The 21,685-nt window shown below is 42.2% G+C and overlaps 1 protein-coding gene across 13 annotated transcripts in view; it reads right to left on the bottom strand.

Annotated features, from left to right (window-relative positions):
* The window catches only part of LOC110976030 (talin-1-like), an 82,080-nt gene that overhangs the window by 33,231 nt on the left and 27,164 nt on the right, over positions 1 to 21,685 (bottom strand). For 7 of the 13 annotated variants that reach the window (XM_087140400.1, XM_087140401.1, XM_087140402.1 and 4 more), the window contains exons 16-33: positions 21,263 to 21,403; positions 20,185 to 20,345; positions 18,921 to 19,074; positions 18,100 to 18,201; positions 17,742 to 17,909; positions 16,711 to 16,812; positions 15,920 to 16,150; positions 15,031 to 15,291; positions 14,504 to 14,617; positions 13,978 to 14,091; positions 13,039 to 13,173; positions 12,062 to 12,190; positions 11,280 to 11,459; positions 9,879 to 10,010; positions 9,209 to 9,328; positions 7,428 to 7,469; positions 5,582 to 5,677; positions 3,771 to 3,971 (exon numbers count right to left, since the gene is read on the bottom strand). In XM_087140400.1, coding sequence (XP_086996526.1) covers positions 3,771 to 3,971; positions 5,582 to 5,677; positions 7,428 to 7,469; positions 9,209 to 9,328; positions 9,879 to 10,010; positions 11,280 to 11,459; positions 12,062 to 12,190; positions 13,039 to 13,173; positions 13,978 to 14,091; positions 14,504 to 14,617; positions 15,031 to 15,291; positions 15,920 to 16,150; positions 16,711 to 16,812; positions 17,742 to 17,909; positions 18,100 to 18,201; positions 18,921 to 19,074; positions 20,185 to 20,345; positions 21,263 to 21,403 — 2,583 coding nt within the window. The remainder of the gene's footprint in view (positions 1 to 3,770; positions 3,972 to 5,581; positions 5,678 to 7,427; positions 7,470 to 9,208; positions 9,329 to 9,878; positions 10,011 to 11,279; positions 11,460 to 12,061; positions 12,191 to 13,038; positions 13,174 to 13,977; positions 14,092 to 14,503; positions 14,618 to 15,030; positions 15,292 to 15,919; positions 16,151 to 16,710; positions 16,813 to 17,741; positions 17,910 to 18,099; positions 18,202 to 18,920; positions 19,075 to 20,184; positions 20,346 to 21,262; positions 21,404 to 21,685) is intronic. The other 6 variants (XM_087140408.1, XM_022228962.2, XM_022228963.2 and 3 more) reach the window with 3 other exon arrangements.

Raw genomic sequence — 21,685 nt, 5'->3', positions numbered from 1 at the left:
TGCAAGTACGTGCGTGTACAGTGTGGTGAGGATCTGTTCTGTAACGCGTTGACCAAGACTTCTTCCCCGTATATGGAAATTTACAGCTAAGAATGGGAAATGTTGCAAGTACTTACAAGCCAATTAAGTCCCTGATCTGAATTCTTGCAGAGGAGGATAAATTCAATGGTATGTTCTGGGAGCGGTTTCCGAAGTTTTGGATAAAGGAAGACCTGCAATGCTCAAACGGATAATTGGCATGTGTCCAAACAACTTCAAATTTCCAAGCACTTTGCGGATGAATGCAAATGTACATTTTGACGATCGTCCTAAATGAAGGCAGCCAGGCAATGAAACTCTTCCCCACAGACACAGGAGAGAAAAAAATGGCTTTGATTGCCCTTCAACAAAGGAACCAAGGTACACATATGTGTGCGTGTAATACATACTGTTAATTAAAAATACCTACATACATGTATCTGCATATTTACACAGATGTTTCTTCAGTGAGCCAATAAAAATAGAGGAAAAAAGGCAAAAGGCCCAAATTTAAAAAGGAATTCAAGATTGTTGCTAACAAATCCAGCATTCTTCTTTTGGAATCTGTCCAATGCTTAATTACACAGGCAATGTAATTCGATAACTTGGCGCCAATCTACCGGTGCCAAACTACGGTAACAACTAAAGACAACTGGCTTTATGGGAACGGTCCCACCTGAAATCAGGAAACTGTGACAGAATTTAGCAAGTTAGGTTTCCTTTTCTCCACATCATGTGGGGCTGAGTTTCACTGTCTGGACAAGTGCCAGAAGTGCCACAACTGATACAAGGAATTCCCATAACCTTATGAATTAACAATTATTTTGCCCATTTCCAGACAGCATTAGGTAGCTTCAATGATTCCCCACTGTCATATGTGCTTTTTTGTTTAATGTGTTAATTAAGCTGGACAAATTCTCAAAGCAATGCTTGATGCCTTCACACATCATGGAACTTTTTCACCTTTCTTTTCCTATCCTGCCTCGTGAGCATCACATCTGAATTCAAATTCTCAGCAAATTCAATAATATGTGCATGTACATGTACGTATCAGCACAGGGATTCATGTCTTAAATTTAATTTTAAAAACATGAAAAAGGCACCTAAAATCATCAAGGTTTCTCAAACCAACTATTTTCGACTGATATGCTGAAAAGCTCTCTGCCAAGGTAAACTTTAACAACTTAACATTTTTACAGACCGTGTTTGGTTCCTCCTTTTTCTAATGATCTTGGGTTGACAGAAATATTACCTCAGCCATATCACATGGCATGTACCATGTAAACTGGCCATTTCAAATAAAGACAAGGTATTTGTTACGTTTTAGTTTCAACAAACTGGCTGGATTCAGTGTTTCCAATTTCGGAATACATGCACACTTTTATCAAAGCGTCGTGCTGTGTGGGTCATCTCTCAGTTGTCTCTCTATTCATAAAGATTTGATGAGCACGAGCCAGAATGGTCACTTACAGAAAACGTGAGCATAAAAATCCCCCGATGAACACACACAACAGCGTTGCCTTTATTTTGCTGGGAAAAAAAAAACACGGGGCACAATTCTGGACACACAAATGAAGCAACCAATTCTGACAACAAAGCGCTACGCTACCATTCTATCTGAACTTGTGATTACGTTTCACATGAACCAACCTGTTTATAATGCTAACAGCTTTAAGATAGGCCAATGACAGCATTCTGTATCAGAGATGAATAAATTTATGACATGTACCCATTTAGATACACATCCAAGAGCTAAAAAAGCCCACAGCATACTGGTACATATCGATAGGCACAGCATCTTATATCTATGCTGTTCAGGTATGGCATGAATGTACATGTATCGGTTACTATAAGAATGTCATTACAATGGTACAAAGTTACACAAGCTACATTAGAAGTTGGTACTGCATGCCCTCTGCATGCATTACACAGTTGGGTGAGGGTGTGTCCGGGTTTTTGCCACGGGAGGGGACAGTTTAGGTCCTCACCAAGCTGGGGTCCCCACAACATCCATATTTCAACACGCGCAGAGACCCCAACCGTTATGGAACTCATCTAAGTGTGCATTTTACATAACACATGCATACATGTACATGTATACCAATGAATATTTATGATGCAGCTGCACTATGCATCGGGACAAATAATCCATGACATGTGATCAGCAATCCAGAATCAGATGACAGGATTTATTCAGGTGTTCAAATGAAGAAAGCGGATGATCACTTGTATTTCCTGTCACCCTTCTAAGACAGCATCGACTGATACGTGTACATACCGGTACAACCACTCCCCCACCCCCAAAAAAGAAGAAAACCAAGGGTTTAACCCTAACAGTACCGGGCGTTGTTTGGCTTAGAGTACTCAGTACTACAAAATACTATGTAACACTCTGAGCCTGAAGGACCTAGCGCTACAAATTACTATTTCCGGCTAGGTTTATTCCGTTGTTACTCGTACAGAGAACAATGAAACGATGCATTCATAGTGCCACAGCACTGTATGGTACATTGTCTTATCTATTGTATCTTATGGCTTCAGAGAATAATAATGTCATGTCCTCTTACAAGCGACAGGGCTGAGTACTACATTTTACTACTAAGTAGTACTTTGTAGCATTCGGGACTGTTAGGGTTAACTGAAGTAGAAAAATGACAAATGCTGTAGCTGGCCTCTGTTTCTGATCAAGCATCTTACACCCAATGGTTCTAGAAAGGTCAGTAACACCTGTTATTCCATAATCCAAGAGCCAACAAAGGTATGAAATGACGCAAGTGCAAAATTTGACTGGTGATGTACAAATACATCTACGCCAAAATATGTTCGCATGTACCGGTACTTGTGTATTGTTCACTCTACTGTTTGCCTAACAAGTCAAAGAAAAAGTAATTCGGGTCTCGAAATGAACAGTAAGCAGGATGATTTATGGGTACGTGCAATTTGAACAAATGTAAAGAATATTTCAGTGCATGCAATCCTCATAAAGATAGACGGATTTGTCAAAATAAAAACGTGTGGGCTGAGAAGCCAAACATAAGATAACAAAAGTTTGGCTCTCCCCGAAAGTTGTTCTGACCAGCAGAGCTACCGGAACACGGGAAAGGTGTACATCACCAGAAAGTTTGTCACTCGCATCTACGGGACTGAAAAGTCGTTAACAATTTGATCTCACCGAGGATGTATACACAGGTTTGGGGGCCCATTTTGATGTCTTCAGGAGAGGTATGTTGGCAAAGAAAACAGGTGCAAGTCATATTTGCATGTATGCGCGTTACATCACTGTTCATCATTAAGACTAATTATGAAAATGAGAAGAAGTGAGCTAGGACAAAGGAACACGCTGTGGACTCTCCAATCAGGTGCATGTAGTTAAAAGGCTACCATTGTGAAACATTAAGACTATGACAGCATAGTATCTGAACTGGTGAACTCGGACACTGTGGGCAGCACGTCGCCTTGGATTCCAAGAGATTATCGGACCTCTGGGGATACACAGGTAGGCTTGAAGTACAGCAGGATTGGAGCGTGGAGGTTGGGATGCTCGGAGGATGCGAGACGTTGAACCATGACTGCTTGGCAGTGAGTTCACTCAACCAAATCAATCCTGACACTACAGGTGTATCCCTTCTTGATCTGAATGCAGCATTCTCTACAAGTTATTACTCAATCTTGGCAATAGCTTCACCTCTATACAGCTAAAATACTTGCCATGATGAGTGAGACAGTTTTGCAAGACAGAATGCACAACTTACCGGAGCAGAGCCGGCCATGCCCATTCCAGATTTCATCAAATCGTCAAACTCTTTGCTGAACGTGTTGGCAGCGGCGGCCAACTCCTGTGGCGTGCCCCTGGTGGCGGTGACCAGCTCACCAGTGGCAACATTCAGCCCTTGGGCAGCCTTGTTCAGGGTATTCTGATGCTCCTGGTAGTTCCGGGCGTCACCCTCGGGTAGCTACAGTAATGCGTAATGGGTTTCAGCAACAACAGTATCAGTGAATTATAACAAAACTCTAAAATCCATTTTTGTATTTTAAAAGTGACAAATTCAAAACATTTTAACCTCCCCTTCATAAATCAGGATACTGAATGAGTGTTAACAGAAATTCTTAATCTTTGAATAAAACAAGTTGGCTGGATTTATTACATCTACAGAACAAGCATAATGAAATCTCAGATTCAGAATTAAATACTGAGGCAACAGTGAGGAGAAATAAGCCAGAGATGTAGAATGGACACCTGAGAAGGTTCTTATCTCATTCAAATCATTGGGGTTTTCTGAACAATTGTTGGCAATAAAATGATCAACCACAGTCATGAAGCTGCATTATAAAAAAACGGATGCCCACCTTATGCACAGGTTTGAAATGTTCAGTAGCTGTCAGCCACAACCACGCATAACGAAACTATCTGATTTGAAAGACATTTCTCTAAGTGTGTAATTTGGTATCTGCACACAACTACTTTCATGCATTTGGCTTCGCATTCCATTTCATGCAAGAATGCATTTTATTGCAGGAAAAACTACTTAGAATTAGATGAAACCACACAAAAACAGTACACAATCAATAATTTACTGAAATATTCTTTGGTAAAAAGAATAAAAAAATACAGAAGAAACTAACCTTCCACACGACATACATGTACCCAAAATCCCACCAACAAAACATGGTTATTTTGACCAAACACCCATCCACCAAATGAGTATCACACCAATTCAATTCCAAATGAAAAACACCAATTAAGTGAAATGATGAACACCATGACGACTTTAACAATGGTAATTTGGGAATGGATGGATATGTAGGAGACAGGTGTGCATAGACAATAATGCACAAATATAACATGGCTTGAAAATATATATCGAGTAGATATTAAATGCAGCTCCCTGAGGTATTTCAAAGTTCGCACACTAGTTCCAAGGTAAAGCCAAGAAACTAGTTTGTCAACTTCCAATACTGAGAGGAACTAATATCGACGTCATATAGTGTTGCAGTCAACACCATAACAAGACCACACACTAGACCCACACACATGACCACAAACATGACCAGTCACAGCTAACAATCACAAAGGACTTCTCTTGTTGCTGTTCATTTGAATAGCTTGTGGGTTGAATTCAGACTGGAGGTCCTGTGATGGTCTGGGGGGGGTCTTGTGATGGTCTTCAGAGGTCCTGACTAGCAACACTGACTTCAAATAGACCATTAGTACATTGTTTTACCGTATCTCATACATACTGTACCACTCAGGGCAGAACCAGTGCATGCATAAGCAGCCATCTTTTCATGTGTAGCTTGGGCTGCATTCGAGCATACATGCTACCCCTGGACAGCCACTGTACGATTGCTTTACCAAATGTCAGGGTAGACTGTTAAAATATGTACATGTAGGTAAGCCATACACAGTCTACTGTGTAGTGTTTTTGACATGTTCAGAACCTTGGTAAACAGCAAAAGGGCTGATTTGGGGGATGGACCAATGAGATTCCGGCTGCCGATTATGAATATGTATGAGGTATGGTAAACAAAAACTGGTACATGACTTTGGGGAGTGGGTACATACACGAGATGCCAGTGCCACATCCTGGTCCTGGGACGCTACTATGGCCTCAGAGATGAACTCAGAGGTGTATGAGAACTGCTCAAACACCTCGCTGAGCTGAGGGAGGCAGACGGGAAGGAAGGAGATGAGGGAAAGGAAGGGAAGGTAAGCGAGACAAGACAACGGAGGAGACAGCATTGGGTGAGAATCCCAAGATGACGGGCGATGGAATGAGGGTCGGGAGGAGGTTCCTGCTACATGCAACGTGAAGGCGAATTCTCTCACAAAAATGATCAGTGCGCATACATGGAAACACTGAAAAATCAAACTTGCCAGGACTGAGAAATTAGTATCACGGAACACAGGCAGCCACGTCGAGAGTGGACTAGGACTTTTTGATGAAGTCCACCTTTGTTCATTTTCTTTTCTTGCGCATATTCTATTCATTATTTAATGCTACATGTACACAGTTTCGGCATTCATTTGTTGTACATTTTGTGGCGTCATTATATTCATGTAGCAGCATCCTTTCAGGCAAAAAAACAAGAGAGTTTTAACATTCTCGTGCATTTGGAAGGTCTTCGCACGGGTCATCATGAAATGGGAAGTCAACTTCCGAATCAGCCATGGCTGAATTATTTCATGGATTTACATTTTAGGAAGTGTCGTACAATCTTAGTTTTGGCCGCACAACAGAGAATGCACAAGTTCCTTGCAATGTAGCAACTGTGTCAATCTCTGTACACACACATATTGTAGTGCACAGTGAAGTTGAGTGAACAATGTTAACATGAACTGTTTGCGTTTCTGTGAATCATAAAAAAGCTGGTCTGAAACACCTCAAGGTGAAATGTGCACATACATGTGACCTGAAGAATACTTAAAAACTGACTTCTTTGGCATAATTACAACTGGTCAACTGGACAACCAGTCCTGGTCAATTCTCAGCCCAACTAAAGTCATCTCACACGACAGGTTTAACACAAACAATATTAAGGTCACACTGAAAGAACGGGAAAAAAAGAACAAATAAAAAATAAAACAAAACAAATTGTGAGGAAACCGAAAGCTCACGCATGCATGAGAAAACACTGTCCAAGGAATTTTCAAGATGCATCCTAATTACAGTTCCCAGATTCACCTAATTACAGTTCCCAGATTCAGAACCTTCACAGTTCCAATACAGTAGATGACAATGCACAACACATTATTCTTTTTGTATTTCTGTTTCAAACTACGGTAAGTTTGTAATGCAATGCACTTCCAAGAAAATTCCCTGGTTATGTTTTATGATATATGGAGGAAAACAAAACAAAAGAATACAAACACAAACACAAGTTAGTCAGATTAACGAAGCTTGTCTAACGCCAGGCATGGTATAGCTGTATGTTGATAATAAGCTTAGCCCTTCACAGCAGAAAAAAAAAACATGCCACCTGTTTTCCAAGAGGTGAACGCAACCTTCCATCTTCAGCCAAATGCTGAAGAGTTTGACGCTGTGGACAAGCGTGTACAGTGCTTTGCATTCAGCTATGTTAAGCACACCACTGATATGTTTGGCAAACATCAACAAGAAAAATGATTTATTTTGGTACATGAGGTTTCCTGGATGCTGGTCTCAAGAGTTTCAGACTTTCACTGACTATAAATATTTATCTTGGCCATATAAGGCAGTACTGTTCGAAGTGAGGTCATACATATATATGCATAACTTGATAAAAAAGACTTTCAGCTCAATAAAAACAAACATCTGAAGAGTAAAATGTAGTGTCTTTTGAAGGAAAACAAATTCTGTGATCTTTTCTGCTGTCTAGGGAATTCCAGTGTGCATCTTGTGCGACAGAAATGACCTGGGTTAGTAGCTTACCCTTCCACTTTGTTCATGTTGCTCACGAGCCAATCGGATAAGCTAAGAGATGGCCAGGCAAGGTCAGGGGACAAGTCAAATCAGACAAGGCCATGTCAAAGGTTAAGAACAGTTCTGGCCAAGCAAAGAAAATCATACCATGCAGCAATCCGGGTTAATCATTCTACATGCTGAAGTAGGTTTGTATCAGAAAAAAAGAGAACTGAAGATGCTACATGGGTCACGTGTGCATCTGCTGTTTCCTGGTCATTTCTTGAAATGTAGTCGTCATGGAAGCAGCTTCTAACTAAACACTTTTGTGTCAGGTGCTACTTTGAAAAAGCAAAGGTAAGCATAAGATTTGGCCTTGTTCCTTCTTGTTATGAGCTGCAGCCTTTGAGAAAAAAGGTGGCCTCAGCACAGAGCAACATGTGAAAGTTCCGCCCACATTCAAAAAACAGGTGATCAAACTTTTTCAGTAGCTGGACCCTGAGGCTGGAACTCACTCCCTCTCAACATTCATCATTGTCAATACAAAAGCCACTTCAAAAGTAAACTCAAATCATATCTTTGCTCATTTTAACTGAACTTGTGGTATTACTTTTCTTCCTGTTTTTTTAATCAGTTGCATTTTCCAGAGTTGTTTTTTCATAGCCCATTGTAATCCTTGGAAAATGTGCTTTACAAATGCTTGCATTATTACTACTGAAAAACAAGCAAAGTAAATGAGTTGGTATTGCTCCATCTCGTTATGAGCTGCAGTTATGAGCTCACTATGAGTCGCAAAATTTGAGAAATAATTACCTTGGAAACAAGGGGCATTTCATACACAGCACTGAAACCAGGTATTCATGTGAAGAAGTCTAGCTCTTTGCATTAACCACTTGCTGCCGGGGAACCCCGTTTCGAGCACCATGGCCCAAAATGGGACAAAGGAGCTGGTCCGTGTAACAAAACACCGTACTCGGAACAAAAGACCTGCTGCTGGGAATTGCAATTATTTTTCGGCTTGCATTTTTCGAAGGTAATCCGTCACAGTTTTTAAACAGTACACCACTGTTTTGGGCGTAGCATGCCGGTGGATTAGCACTGCAGACAAATGTGCTTCAGGGCCCCATTGATGAGAGACAAAGCACCGCTGTATGCTAATCCAGCTGCGTTTGAAAAGACGCCACTCGCATTCACTTGGGGCAAAGGAAATTACGCAACACCTCAAAATTCTGGGCTCTCTTTACAGGGCGGCAGGCCTGGCTGAAATACACAGGAGTCAATGAAGGTTGCCTGTCAGCTTAGAGTAGAGCCACCAAACAGTCATTCGTGTAAACGTCCATGAAATGAAATTATGAATTTTTGAAGAATTTTGGAAACTGAAAATCTTGAAAATCTCCCGTATGTGTGCACTGCATTTTTAAAAGCACCCAGCTGCAAGTGGTTAAGAAAGCCTACAACTACAGCAACAAAAGCAATGGGTGTATTTTTTTATCCAACATTGCAAAGATCATTCTAAATACACTGTTTCGCTGACTCAATACATACATGTGTTTCATTCCATTCTGTGACTTTATCAACAGTTTTCTAGAGTCTGTGATCTATTAATGACTTTTTCATTACTTGCTGGGTAGGCTGTCCACAAATTCCATATTTCAAAGCATTTCATTGGCAACAAGGACTCCCAAGGATTTGGAAAATTGATCCGTCTGTCGGGCAAGTGATCGTTAGTTTCTATCTCAACTACAGTGAATGCAGCAAGCATGCTTTGGTAATGCACTCCACTCAACACCCACACCTGTGCCAAGCTTTACCTTGCCGGACATGAGTCCCTTACTGGCCTCCACCACGGACTTGATAGCCTTCTCCACATCTCGCTGGCCAGGGAGGCAGCTCACACAGCCGTTGAGAGCATGCGATACTGCCTTGGCGACCTAGTTCCATTTAACGATCAGATACGAGATCAGTTGGGGAAAACAACATCTGTTTGTCAAATCGGCCTCAAGTTAAGACTGTGAGGCTTGTAAAGCCGTGAAAACCAGGCAAGACTGTTCTTTTCAAGGTTTAATGAAACTTTCTCATTCTGGGTTTTTGCCAGAAAACCCCCTGCTTTATACTGTCATACTAGTTCATTTCTTGAGAGAATGAAAGAAGCGAATCTCAATATTAGTTACACCACACAGACAAAGCCAAGTCTTCAATCCTGTTCACTGCAGGTCTTTCAACTATATTCATGTACAGAATAACAGATACACAAGAGTGTGTAGGAAGGCCACAGAAAGATCGGAAAGATTCAAAATCACAAAAGAGGGCTTCACCAACAAAACTGTATCAAGATGGAAATCCCCCAAGATTACACTTTGATCAATCCGGGTCACAGTAAACACTGTGATCAAAAGACACACCTATGATCCCTAAACTTGAGAGAGAGACAAACAATATCTCGACCCTCAAACTATTTCGTCTTTACATGATGGCACGTACCTGTGCCAGGCGCTGCTGGTTGTCTGGGTTATTGGGATCTGCCAAGGCCTTCTTGGCTTCTTCCAAGAGATTGGCCGACTTGTCCAGGACATCTTTGGCACGGTCGATCATGGCATCTCTCGCAGGCTTCTCCTGACGGAGATGACAATGTATTGTTTTGGTCACCATTACGAGTTATTTTGGCATCATTGCAGATTTTCAACTTACATGTAGGTTTTTTAAATGTTCCTAGTTAAACATATGCACCTGACCTCTATTTCAACATTCAAACTTTAATGCTCGATCTCAAGAAAAATATGCTTAACAGAATTGACCACAATGTGGCAGACTTAACACTGAACACTGACTCATTGTTTGAAGGTGGTGTATAGTGGATTACCGCTATACCGAACATTCGGCTGTACCAAACATCGTCCTTGGCTCCCAATAATTTGTTCACAGAACCTACCGAACACTATTCAGTTGCCGTTTGTAATTCCCCAACGTCAACATGATAACACAGTTGGTGTCTTTTTATGTTGGAAAGTGACAAGTGGCCATTATTTCTCCAAGGATTAGAAGGGAAAGCCACTAGTTGTCAACAGTATTGAATAGACACTGGTTTTGCGACTCCACATGATCGGGTGCGGAAGAAAATCGCACGTACGCGCACAGTGGCATTGCACTAACAATAGTCTAAAGAGGGCACCCCTGATACACAAATCTACCGAGATTCGCCACAGCATGCATCAGAGATCGATCCTGAGCGGTAGTTTCACAACTTTTAGGATAAACTCGATATCAATTTTTTGACTCAAGTTTAAATAAAAAACAAAAATAATTAACAGATACATTTCCAGAAACCTTAAACTTGAATGCAACGGCGAAACATCACGAAAACAGCGAATCATAGTATCACAAGAGGGTGCACTTCGGTTAGACAATAGAGGGCGCTATTAAACATGGCAACAAAACGTTCGGCAGTTAAATTCGCTATACCGAACTACCGCTGTACCGAACATTTAGGGTGGACCCCGTCTTGTTCGTTATAGCGGCGTTCCACTGTATAATCTATACAAAGCAAGCTCTTCAAAGTCTGTTTTCTCTATAGTTATTCTTATTATTACATTACAATTCCATATAAGACACAGACAGATGCTGCTGTCGATTACAAACCTCCTTGAGAGTTTTCAAAAGTGTTTTGGCTCATATTTTAAATTCCACTAGTGCACAGTGTGACTAACTGCTCCTCATTTTGGTAATTTATGCCCAAGTTCAGCAACAGTTGGACGACTCCTGATCAAGTTTGCCTGGTATCCAGACTGCAGTTTAGGTATAGGTTACCAGGGAAAATTGACCAACGGTTAACAAATGGTCGCCGATCCAACTTGGCCCATGTCAGGGGCGTGCATTCCCGCTTACCTGTGTTGTTGCGGCCACACCCCTGACTGCTCCCGTCAGGCTCTGCAGGGAGTTGGCCGTCTCCCTCGCGGCCATGCCGGTGTAGGTCTCGTTGGCTTGAGAGGCGGCAGTCAGTAGCTGGGCCATGGAAGCGCCCACATTCTTGGACGTGGTGCCCAGCTGAGTGGCACAGGATTCCGGCTGAGGAAGAAGGGATGCAGATAATTTAGCTCAATTGGATTGAGTGAAGATTTGGAGATATCATAAGCATGAACACAGGACCGTTGACAGCATAACTGAAGCATGGCTTCCTTGGCCAGTGATAAGCCTAAGTAATTCTTACTTTCTTTGTTGGGGCACGATTCGGAACAACAGTTTGGACGTTTGAAGTCAGTTTTGGTGGCAAACTTATATGTATTTACTACAATCACTGCACGAGATCAGATCAGTTCATCATGTTTTTTGTATGTTTTTCCTGTGCAAACAATCCACGTAAGCAAGGTTTTGGTATAATGTCATTACATTTCACCAGTATATGTATATGAATAAAGTGAATTGGGTCAAACCTTTTAAAGCATTTTTCTCTGACTTGTACGTCCAGAGTATCCTTGTGTGTTAGTTCATAAAAATTAAAATCTTGAAATCACAAGTCAGTGTTCAAAGTGCAAGTGCACACTTTCATGTCAGTTTGACAAACCAAAACTACTCATTTCGTGAATTCTACCCAAACAGCACTTGTGTGTTAGCAAGTAAAAGGCATACTCAAATTAGTGACGGAGGACCACTTGGAGGTTCTTACTCACCGTTTCTCCAGGCAGGGGAGTGAGCTTGTTGTTATCCGCCGTCAGCCTAATCTCATCCAGTTGGTCCTCCAATGCTTTGATCATGTCCAAGGCATTATCAATCTCTTGTGCACCGCATGCCTCTTGTGCCTGTAGTTGAAACAGGAAAAGCACAACTTGTTAGACACTTGTTGAGAAATGGCACCCCAATTACACCTCTCAAGAAACCTCGACAATACAAAGGAACACAATGAAACCAGACTTAAAAAAAAAAAATCCAACATATCAACAAGAGACCAAGTTTCCAACAGCTCCACAAGACAACATCAGACGTGAGAAAAATTCAAAGGAAACGTAACAGTACTAAGCGACTAAACAATCTCCATCTCGGTTTATCTGAATCTGTACCATAGATGGTTTGAACCACAGTGACATGTGGCTGATGTGGAAAAATCTATGGTACAGCTTATGGAAGTAAAATGAGCACACTGCAACCAGTACAACCAACAAGAGCAAGTACTTTATTGACAATTTTACACAACTAGCCAAGTTGTTTTGAGTAATAATTTTTCAGGGACATAATGCAGAGAAATGATGAATGACCTGTGAGGCCTGTTAAGTATCTTTTAAGAAACACATCACTGTCATTCAAATTCCATATAGCTGTTGCTTCTCTTTCATCTAATCATAAACATGAATCAACTAGATCCTTCAAAATCTACGAGATGCTTTATTGGATTTTGAGGGATTGGGGAAGGTAGAGCCTAGTCTCTACAAATTTGCATTGGGCTTGGTATCCTTGAATTGCCATTTAGTGGGGCCGCTTTTGAGAGATGGGACATGAAGAAAGGTTCTCTAAAAGTGTTCGTAGTTTTGTTATGAAGTAGCAAACATTAATATCATGTAATTTGAATGCCTAGCTTGATGATTTATTTGAGAAAAAACTTTGCAATTAAAAGTAAACTTCATTTTCTTTGAATCCTTTGGGTCCTTCTCACCTTGTTGGCAGCTGATCGGAGATCTGTCAGGGCTGTGGCCATGTTCTTCGTGCAATTGGCCAACTGCAATGCGGCAGCCTTGTCTTCCACGGTTGGGATGGCAGCCCGGCTGGCTGAGATCAGATCAGTACCCGGCTGCAAAGAAGCAAATGAGGAATTTGACTATTGAGGAAACAGACCTTCATCGAACAGTGTGCGATAAATATAGAAGTTTCCTATCTGCTCCGAGCAGGAACAAAAGAGGGCGTGTTTTGAAATGAAATTGACAGTCCTTTGGTACTCACGCAATGCATACCTGCGAAGGATTATTCGCGTTTGACGTGGAGCAAGCCCAGTACGCGCGATGATTTTAGTCAAGAATGTGTGGTCTTCGCGCGCACGCCCAGCATGTACTCGAACCCAGTTGGAAAACTAAGAACCATCTGTCTTTCTTTCGCCAATGAGGGCGCACTTCAGCTCAGCCCGAATTAGCAGCATTCAATTCTACTCGGGTTACATTCATATGCATGGAGTACAATTATACTGTTGCAATTGGCCCATCACTAACAAAATAAATGTGAGAGTGTTTTTAACTGTCACTCCCTATAAAGCTCTGTGATTCTACATATTTTGGATACCAAGGATTGTATTCTTTCCTTTTGCATCCAGCACCTGGGTTACTGCTTGCTCAGCAAATGACCAATTGAAGTATCTGGGATTTGAGGTCTAAGTGTGTGTAATGAATGTAAGGCATCAAAAGACTGAACGCTTTCATGGCTGTTGAAGCTAACCCCCTCTTCTTCCACTTACATTTTAACGAAACAACACACGACACCGTTCTCTGTGCGCTGGTATATTACGTAAGTATCCTTCTACATCCAGTGGAGTTTTCATTTAGGTGTCTAGCGCCGGTCTAGGACTTCACTGAATATTTAATACCACAGAAATGCAGAAGTGTACCTGGATGAAATGCTGACTGGCATTGATCAGACCCAGTTGTACGCCGAGATTGTCAGGCTGCTGCAGGTAATCACGCACTCCTTGCACCAGCTTAGGGATATGTTCAGCCACAATCTGTCACAAAACATGACAGTAACATTCATAATATATCAATGCTATACAATAATAACATATATCATACATACCTCTTGCTGTATAGCCGGCCCATTGACTTGCATGCAACAACTACACTGATTTGCAGGCTTCCGAAAAGCAAAAAAGTATTGGTTATGTTTTAAGTTATGTTTTAAGAAAGGCTATGATTTTTTAAACGACATGCATTTTATAATTTTCATAGCAGGTACAACTGCGGCATATATGCTACGGATATGATAGATTCCTCATAAAAAGAGAGATGTTTACAGTTTTCTGTCAGAGAGGAAATCTCAACAAGCACAAATTTTCTAAAGACTGTTGGTGACGCAGTTATCTAGAAGAACCGAAGCCGCACAGACATATTTTTAATATCACAGGCAAAGAGTCTAACCTTGCATTCGTCTATCATGTGCTGCTGCGTGCTGGGGTTCTTGGTGGAGTCTTTGGCCCCGTTGGCAGCGGCGATGGTCTGGGTGGATGCCGCAGCGGCCTGCTTGGCAGCATTCTGCACATCGAAGTAAATCCAAGCCATAATGTACAAACTGGTGATGCATTCCTTGTAAGTTACAGAAAGACTCCAAGCCAAAATGTACAAACTGGTGATGCATTCCTTATAAGTTACGGAAAGACTAGTGATTCTTCTGCAACTTACAACCACACCAATGGCATTCCTTCAATCTACAAAATACCTTAATCTTAGATCGTGAATTTAGGCGGAATGAGCATGGAGTAAAGGGGGCAATATATGAGAGGATACACTCCACCAACGAGCAAAAGGCTGGTGATGACGGTTCCAACATTCTAACAGATATTGGTCACATGTGCTCGGTATGCATAAAGTTGTCTGAACATTGTGCAAGTGGTACAATATGTTATCGCTTGTTAGCACAAGGAACCCCAGACTTGTGCTTTACCCACCTCCAATCGCTGCATGATCTTCTTCTTGAGGGCGTTGTTGGCGGCGGCGTTGGTGGCCGTGCGCAGGTCCTCTGCAGCCTGCTTTAGCTTCTGCTGCTGAGCCTCGTCGTGGGGGCTACTGGCACAGGCCTTGGCCGCCTCCACCATCTTGCCCGTGGCATCTGCCAGCTGCTTGGCGGCATTCAGGAGGCGTTTCTGCGAGTCACTCTCTGAGACGGCTTCGGCGTCACCTTTGATTGCATTGACAAGGTGTGACGTAGCCTGAAACAGGAAGGAATTTTCACAAATCTGGCTTTTACCGATTTGCAAAGTATTGCACTCCCTTCGTGTCACAAAGAAATGTCTCGAAAGCCTCCTCCCAACTTCTCAACAAATATACACACTTCAAACGATGTTCTTTTTTAGAAACGTTCTTCTCAGCTATAAAATACCAATCAGAAATCCTTCATCAATCCTTTCACGCAAAGGCAAAAATGCTCAAAGCTTGTTACTAAAGTAGTTAAGAAAGGCAGAAGCAGTAAGTTTCCCAACTGAAGGAAACATTTCTATAATTTTTGCTTTGCTGTGTCATGTCAATAATGCCAATTTTTCCATCCCAGAGGAGAATTGGAAGGATGGTGCTTTCTGCATCATATGCTTTGGCAAAAGATCAATTTGGTAAGCCCCAACCATTGTGCACTGTTGGCAATTAACATGAGCTCATCTCTGATGACAACTTCCATGCTAAAGCTGCACATATCATAGGTACTGGCTCACATCACAGACTTCTGTGAAAGCATGCCAGACATATACCATGGCTTGGATTGGTTAGAAAATCAAGAGGGTGAGGGCTGAACTGACTGTTCTAATCAACTCGGGAAGATTTCTTAAGATTGACCGCCACACTGACCATGGCGAGAATCTTGGCTTGCTTGACCATCTCGGCGGCATTGCCCACACTGCTGAATAGCTTCTCTGTAGCCGTCATAATCTTATCACAGGCGTCATCGTACAGGGTGGTCGGACGGCCAGCAGCCGCTGTGCCTTGCTTTACATGCTGCAGGAGGTCGTTCAGGGCTTTAGTGACCGCTGTGGCTGCCTCGCCAAGATCACGCAAGAGGTTCTCATCCTCAGTAGCATTCTATAGGGAAAAAATCAAGCGATGTCAACAACTGGACTATAGTAATACAAATATAACACGGTTGGGGGAAGGATTATCGATAAGGTACTGGAAACTGACAAACTAGTTAAAGCCCTGGAAACTACCTTCCATTACTTATCAATACAATCAACTGTTTCTGCCTAGAAAGAAAACCTACTTTCCACCTTTTTTCAAAGAATCTACAAGGATTGCAAATATCAGGAACGTCTCATTCATCTGACTTGAAAATCACTATTGAAAAATTGTAAAAATCCAATGTTGACCTACGTACTGAACTCTTACCAAATCTACGAAAACAACTCATCCTCAACTCAGACTTTACATTTTTCAAATGATCATACCCTGTCTGTAAAGTTTTTTGCATACCAACCGACACTGAAATAATTTGTCTATCTACGCTCTACCTATGAAATAATTTCTGGTATGTAGAGCCAAACTGTCATGCCATCTTCACATCCCTTTGAATAGCTTCAAGTAAATTTTTTTTTTCAATTTGAGCTCCATGCGAGTACATGCATAATGGACCAATAGTCACTGACCTTAGAGGAGTCCACCACAGCTTCAACAGACTTAGCCACCAGCTTGGCTGCCTCTACCAGCTGTTCCTGGCAGGCCGGACTGCTGATGGTTGGAGCTACGACCTACATGTACGGGCAAACAATAAATGAAAGGCTGACAGGTGTACCAAATGTAGGAAGCGAAGGCCACCATGGTCAGATGGTTTCTCATACCCAGGTTCCATTCTCTCTTTGAAAAAAAAAAAAATGAGAATTTACAATCGCAGTCAATGACAGCACTTTTGCAAACAAAGCGATCTGTTTCTATCCCCACTGTGTATAAACGAGCAAATCTTCCAAAACTTAGACGGTGTGAACAAGTACAAAAATAAAAAGGGAAGTGAAGGATGCTGTGGTTATACAAATCAAAACCCACGGGATGTGTCCGTTGCATCAGCCAGGGGTAAGATTGTGGGAGGAGAAATCTTTGTAATATCTAGCAGAGGTTGTATTTAATAGCAAAAAAAGGGGGGGTTGTGACATTTTTGGACTTGCTAGCAAAGGAGGAGTTCTCTCATTGTTTTTGAACGAAACTTTCGGTGCTACAATAATAGTAAAACCTGGATGATTATATTTAAAGTCTAAAATTCCCAGATATTATGCTGACGATGAAAAAAAAAAGGAAATAACTCAGCGTGAACCCCTAAAGTACAATGACTACAGTAAAGAATGTTGAAAATGGAGGAAATAACAAGATATGAAAGGAGAAAAGAAATTTGAAATCTCATTAAATTAGGGAAAATGTTACTGACGAATTCCACAATTCAGGTACAACATCCTTCAAAACTTCTCAAAAATTGCACCACTTACAAGCTCCCATAAGTAAAACACTGCACTCTCTCTACTATTCCACCACGGAGTAGAGCAATACTCGGTTTTTCCAAGCTGTCGCCACTGCAAGCGGTACATATCAATACCTGAAACAGACAGCATCCCAAGAGGCATATTCTGCGAGAACCTATAACATCCTACTTCTGCCAAACAACTTGCGGGGGAAGGGGTGCGCAGCATACCTTTGTGCAAGCCACAAGTTGTGAGGTATTGAGGGCACACTGGGTAGCCGAGCCGATGACCTTGTTCTGCAGTGCTTGGTCCTCTGTCGTACTTGCCACGTTCTTAGCCTTCAAGACCAGGGCCGCTGTGGCATTGGCAACGGCCTTAGCCAATCCAAGCAGCAGATCCTATACGTGGGAAGAGCAAAATTGAAGCTCTTGTTTTATATGGGTTTGGCAAGAGGTGGAAAACCTCGTTTATCGATCACTGTAGGTACAATCAAGTCACCTTAAGTCTGTTCAATAATACTGCACTCAGATAAATAAAACTGGGGCTTCTGGGGCTTGATCCTTGTTGGGTGCCAAAAATTCATTGTACCTGGAATTTAGGGTCCATGTCACCTGTTGAGCCAATACTCCTGAGTAAGGCATTCTGGGCTTCACCGACTCGGTTAGCAGCACTCAGAAGATTCTGGCGTGGCTGTGAAATGAAGAGACATATTTTTATGTACCGTATGCGCTGCTTGAGCCAAATTTGCTGGTGATGTCGTACTACCATCTTGTTTTACAAGAAAAATGCAGTGCTCAAAAAGTAACGAAACTATTTGAGATAAATTTAAGAATTACGCTGGGAAAGACATAATACTCAAATTTTCTGGCTTTCCTAGCGACAGGGTTACAATCTTGCTTTACAGAAATAAATGCAACGCAATAAGTGCAATGTTGAAACAATTTTAAGGAAGACACAAGAGCAGATAAGGAAGCTTTTCAATTGTCTTGCTTTTTGAAAGACTTAAGTCCCTTCCACGTGAATCACCAATCTCCCTCAAAACTCAATCAGTCGCTTAACCCATATGATCTACCAATCCAAAACCAGCACTGGGTAGGTTCCTTTGGCTAACAAGATTTCTGTGTAGTTTACTGGATCTTCAAACTAGTACCTTACTTGTAATATGCTTTTGCCATCGTTCACAGTTGCGTTTCGAATTCTGCTCTTAAGTTTGGATTCTAATTTCATGTATGATAGCTTTTCGGGAAATTTCTACCCGAGGTGGGGATAATGGGACACATTTATATCCAGGCCATGAAGCACAGGTGCTAGCATGATACACCTTTTATCACTGCAACACTCCTACCTTAATCACCTGAAAAGTGCCAATGACAGACCACTCCATGAACAATCATCCCACACAGACTAACCTCTTGACTCTCAGGTTGGGCACACTTGAGGAGGTCAGAGAAAGCCCCCATCAGGCCCCTGGCTGCATCCAGGATGCTGTTACCGTCTCCTTCTTCCCCGAGGAGAGCAGCCAGCATCTTGACGCCCTTGGTCATCTCAGTCAGGTTAGACGAGCTGCAGAGCACAAGAACAGACGCAATCCAGGTCATTTTTCTACTTCTTAACCCCTTGACGACGGGAATATCTTCCCAAAAGCCGACTCCAAGAATTCCAGCCTCGCTTGGCCACCAAGGCCACCTGCTAAACCGCAAATTCTCGGTTTGTGGCCCTGCGTGCTCTGCACGCTTTGAATTACACGGTGAAAAGTCTGATCGTTTGGTGGCATGCAGCTCTACTCACCCTTCCACATTCCCGTTGCCTCTTTTCAAAGTGGGGACTATTGTGAAGCTGGTGATTATGATGCAAATTCGGTCTTTTCATTCCTGGGCTACGCACAAAGGCCAATTACCATATATACAAGAGCCAGGATCTGCCTTCTTTCACCGTGTTTGCTCGAGCATGGGCCGAGAATAATAACTGAAAAGCGGGCTGAGGATCTCAATTTTTACGGCGTGTCTAGCCGCCTCCCGATGCGAAGGGGTTAAAACTGGGTCTTGCCCTTTGCAAATGCAATTTCATAGCTTCACCGTACACTCCAGTGTGTACAAGAGAATGTGAAAAATGCAAACTCTGCAAACCTGTATGGGTTAAACTCAACCCAAGGCCTTCAAGCTTACTTCAAGAATGTACCGCTGACCCTTACTTCAGTCGACAAGAATAGAACTAATTCAAAAATCACATTAAACCTCTAAAGCAATGATTTCATGTTATACCTTCCAACATGCTTTTGCCAAGAGACCAGCTGTGAACATTGGTGCTTTGGTAAATTTTTGAAATTTCATGTACCAACTATGAAAAAAGTTGGCTTCTCAAATATAGAGTAAATTAGCACAGATTGAAAAGAAACAGGTACTTGAAATACATCTCAGAGCAAATTATTCAGATGGGTAATCAGAAACTTTTCTCTTCTTAATGTCACTACTGCATTGGAAGCAAGATATGGGATGGACAGAACCCCTCCGGCTTTGTGTTGGTCACTGTTTGATCGGAATCTCAGGAATTCTTTACAGACTTCTAGGGGAGGTGTTAGGTAACAATAGTCCAGAGTGTGTATAGGGATTGGACAGGTAAGCGGCGGGTACCCCTCCGTCCCATATCTTGCCTGGTATACACTACTGCCCTTACATGGTGGTGATGTGAGAACCAACAGAGGTGTAGTCAGTATCGGAGGGATCGCCAGAGGTTTGGCTGATGATGCCGGCAGTGGCAGCCGACAAAGCACTCAGCTGGGACTGGATGTTCTGCTTGTTGACATCGATGGTGTTCTGACGCCACTGCTTAGAGGCCTGAGAAGCGAGCATTTGGCAAAGACAATGACAGCAAAACTCGAAGGTCCGATTGTTTGTTTACAACTCAAACTACATGCACAAGCAAGAGGAAAGAATTAGTGGATGTAGAAATGACGGATCCTCTGCTTTGCAGGGTCTTAGCTAACATCGATCTTAGGCCATACTTAAGACTTTATGACTTATAATTACATTTCACCACATTGTGTTCAAGAAGCCATCTTGGACTGGTTCCCTGAATACCAACCATAATTATATTGATTTCATAAATAAAGCCATCACTAGCCCAGCAGATTATTTCCACCTTAATCTTTCACGGGGTACTAAGTCTACATAAACAGAAACAGGTCTGGCTCCACTTTATGGAATCCTCCAAAATCATCACCTGAACCTTCCTGGTAGATTTTGAGTGATCTGAGAGGGATAACCAATGTGATAACTAAATGCAGCGATGGAAAAATAGCACACAGCGTGATGTTTTCCATTTGCACACAAGGCAGCCACCATTCAACATGCTAATTTCTGACAGTCCCCAACAACAAAAAAGGTCATTCGGGAAGAATCCAAGGGCTAGGCATAATAAGGAAACACTCTCCCATTGCAGTAAGTGACATCATACCGAAAAGAGCAAGGTATCTTTGAAAAATTGCTCCGGTTTTTAATAGAGCTCACACTATCATGTGTTTTTTTTTTCCACTCTAAGTATTAACAGTTTTATAGTATACCACTGTGTTTGGTTTCTTTTATTGTGAGGAGTATCCTTCATCGCCAGCATTGTATGGGCCTTTGGGCATTGTAATCACACATAAATTCACCCCCCCCTCCCCCAATTATGAGCGGGTCTCCAGGGTCAGGACGGAAGAAGCTGCAGCAGCAGAAATGAATATGACAAACTACTTTGGCCTTTTGTTACTTACGGGATCGGTTCCAAGCGGCGGCAGCTCGGCCTTGGTCATGAGATCATTCTGGGCAGCGTCCACGGCAGTGAAGCCTCTCTCCACGTTGCCTTGGAAGGCTTGCTGGGCTGTAGTCAGTCCAGGTTGACGGGCTTGGCTGGGCTGAAGACAGAGACAGAAATCAGGAGATAATTTGATGTATTTTTAAAGGGGACCTGAATCTACAATCTGGCCGAACACTGTAAACATGCAACGTGTGACCAAATCAGCAGATGGTCAGCGGACTGATGTACAACTCAAATTGAATCATTTCTGTTCTTGCTTTTCATTTCTAGCCCCTGTCCACGGCTGTGGATGATACAACTGTTTTTACCAAAGGCAAAATAAGATCAAACAGCCTACACCCCACTGTCAGTTCCTTCCAAGTGTTCCCCCCCCTCTTCC

This window comes from Acanthaster planci, linkage group LG08 (assembly GCF_054643075.1).
Source record: "Acanthaster planci isolate LZ-2023a linkage group LG08, COTS_SCS, whole genome shotgun sequence".
Lineage (NCBI taxonomy): Eukaryota > Metazoa > Echinodermata > Asteroidea > Valvatida > Acanthasteridae > Acanthaster > Acanthaster planci.
This window is presented reverse-complemented; position numbering and strand designations above follow the sequence as displayed.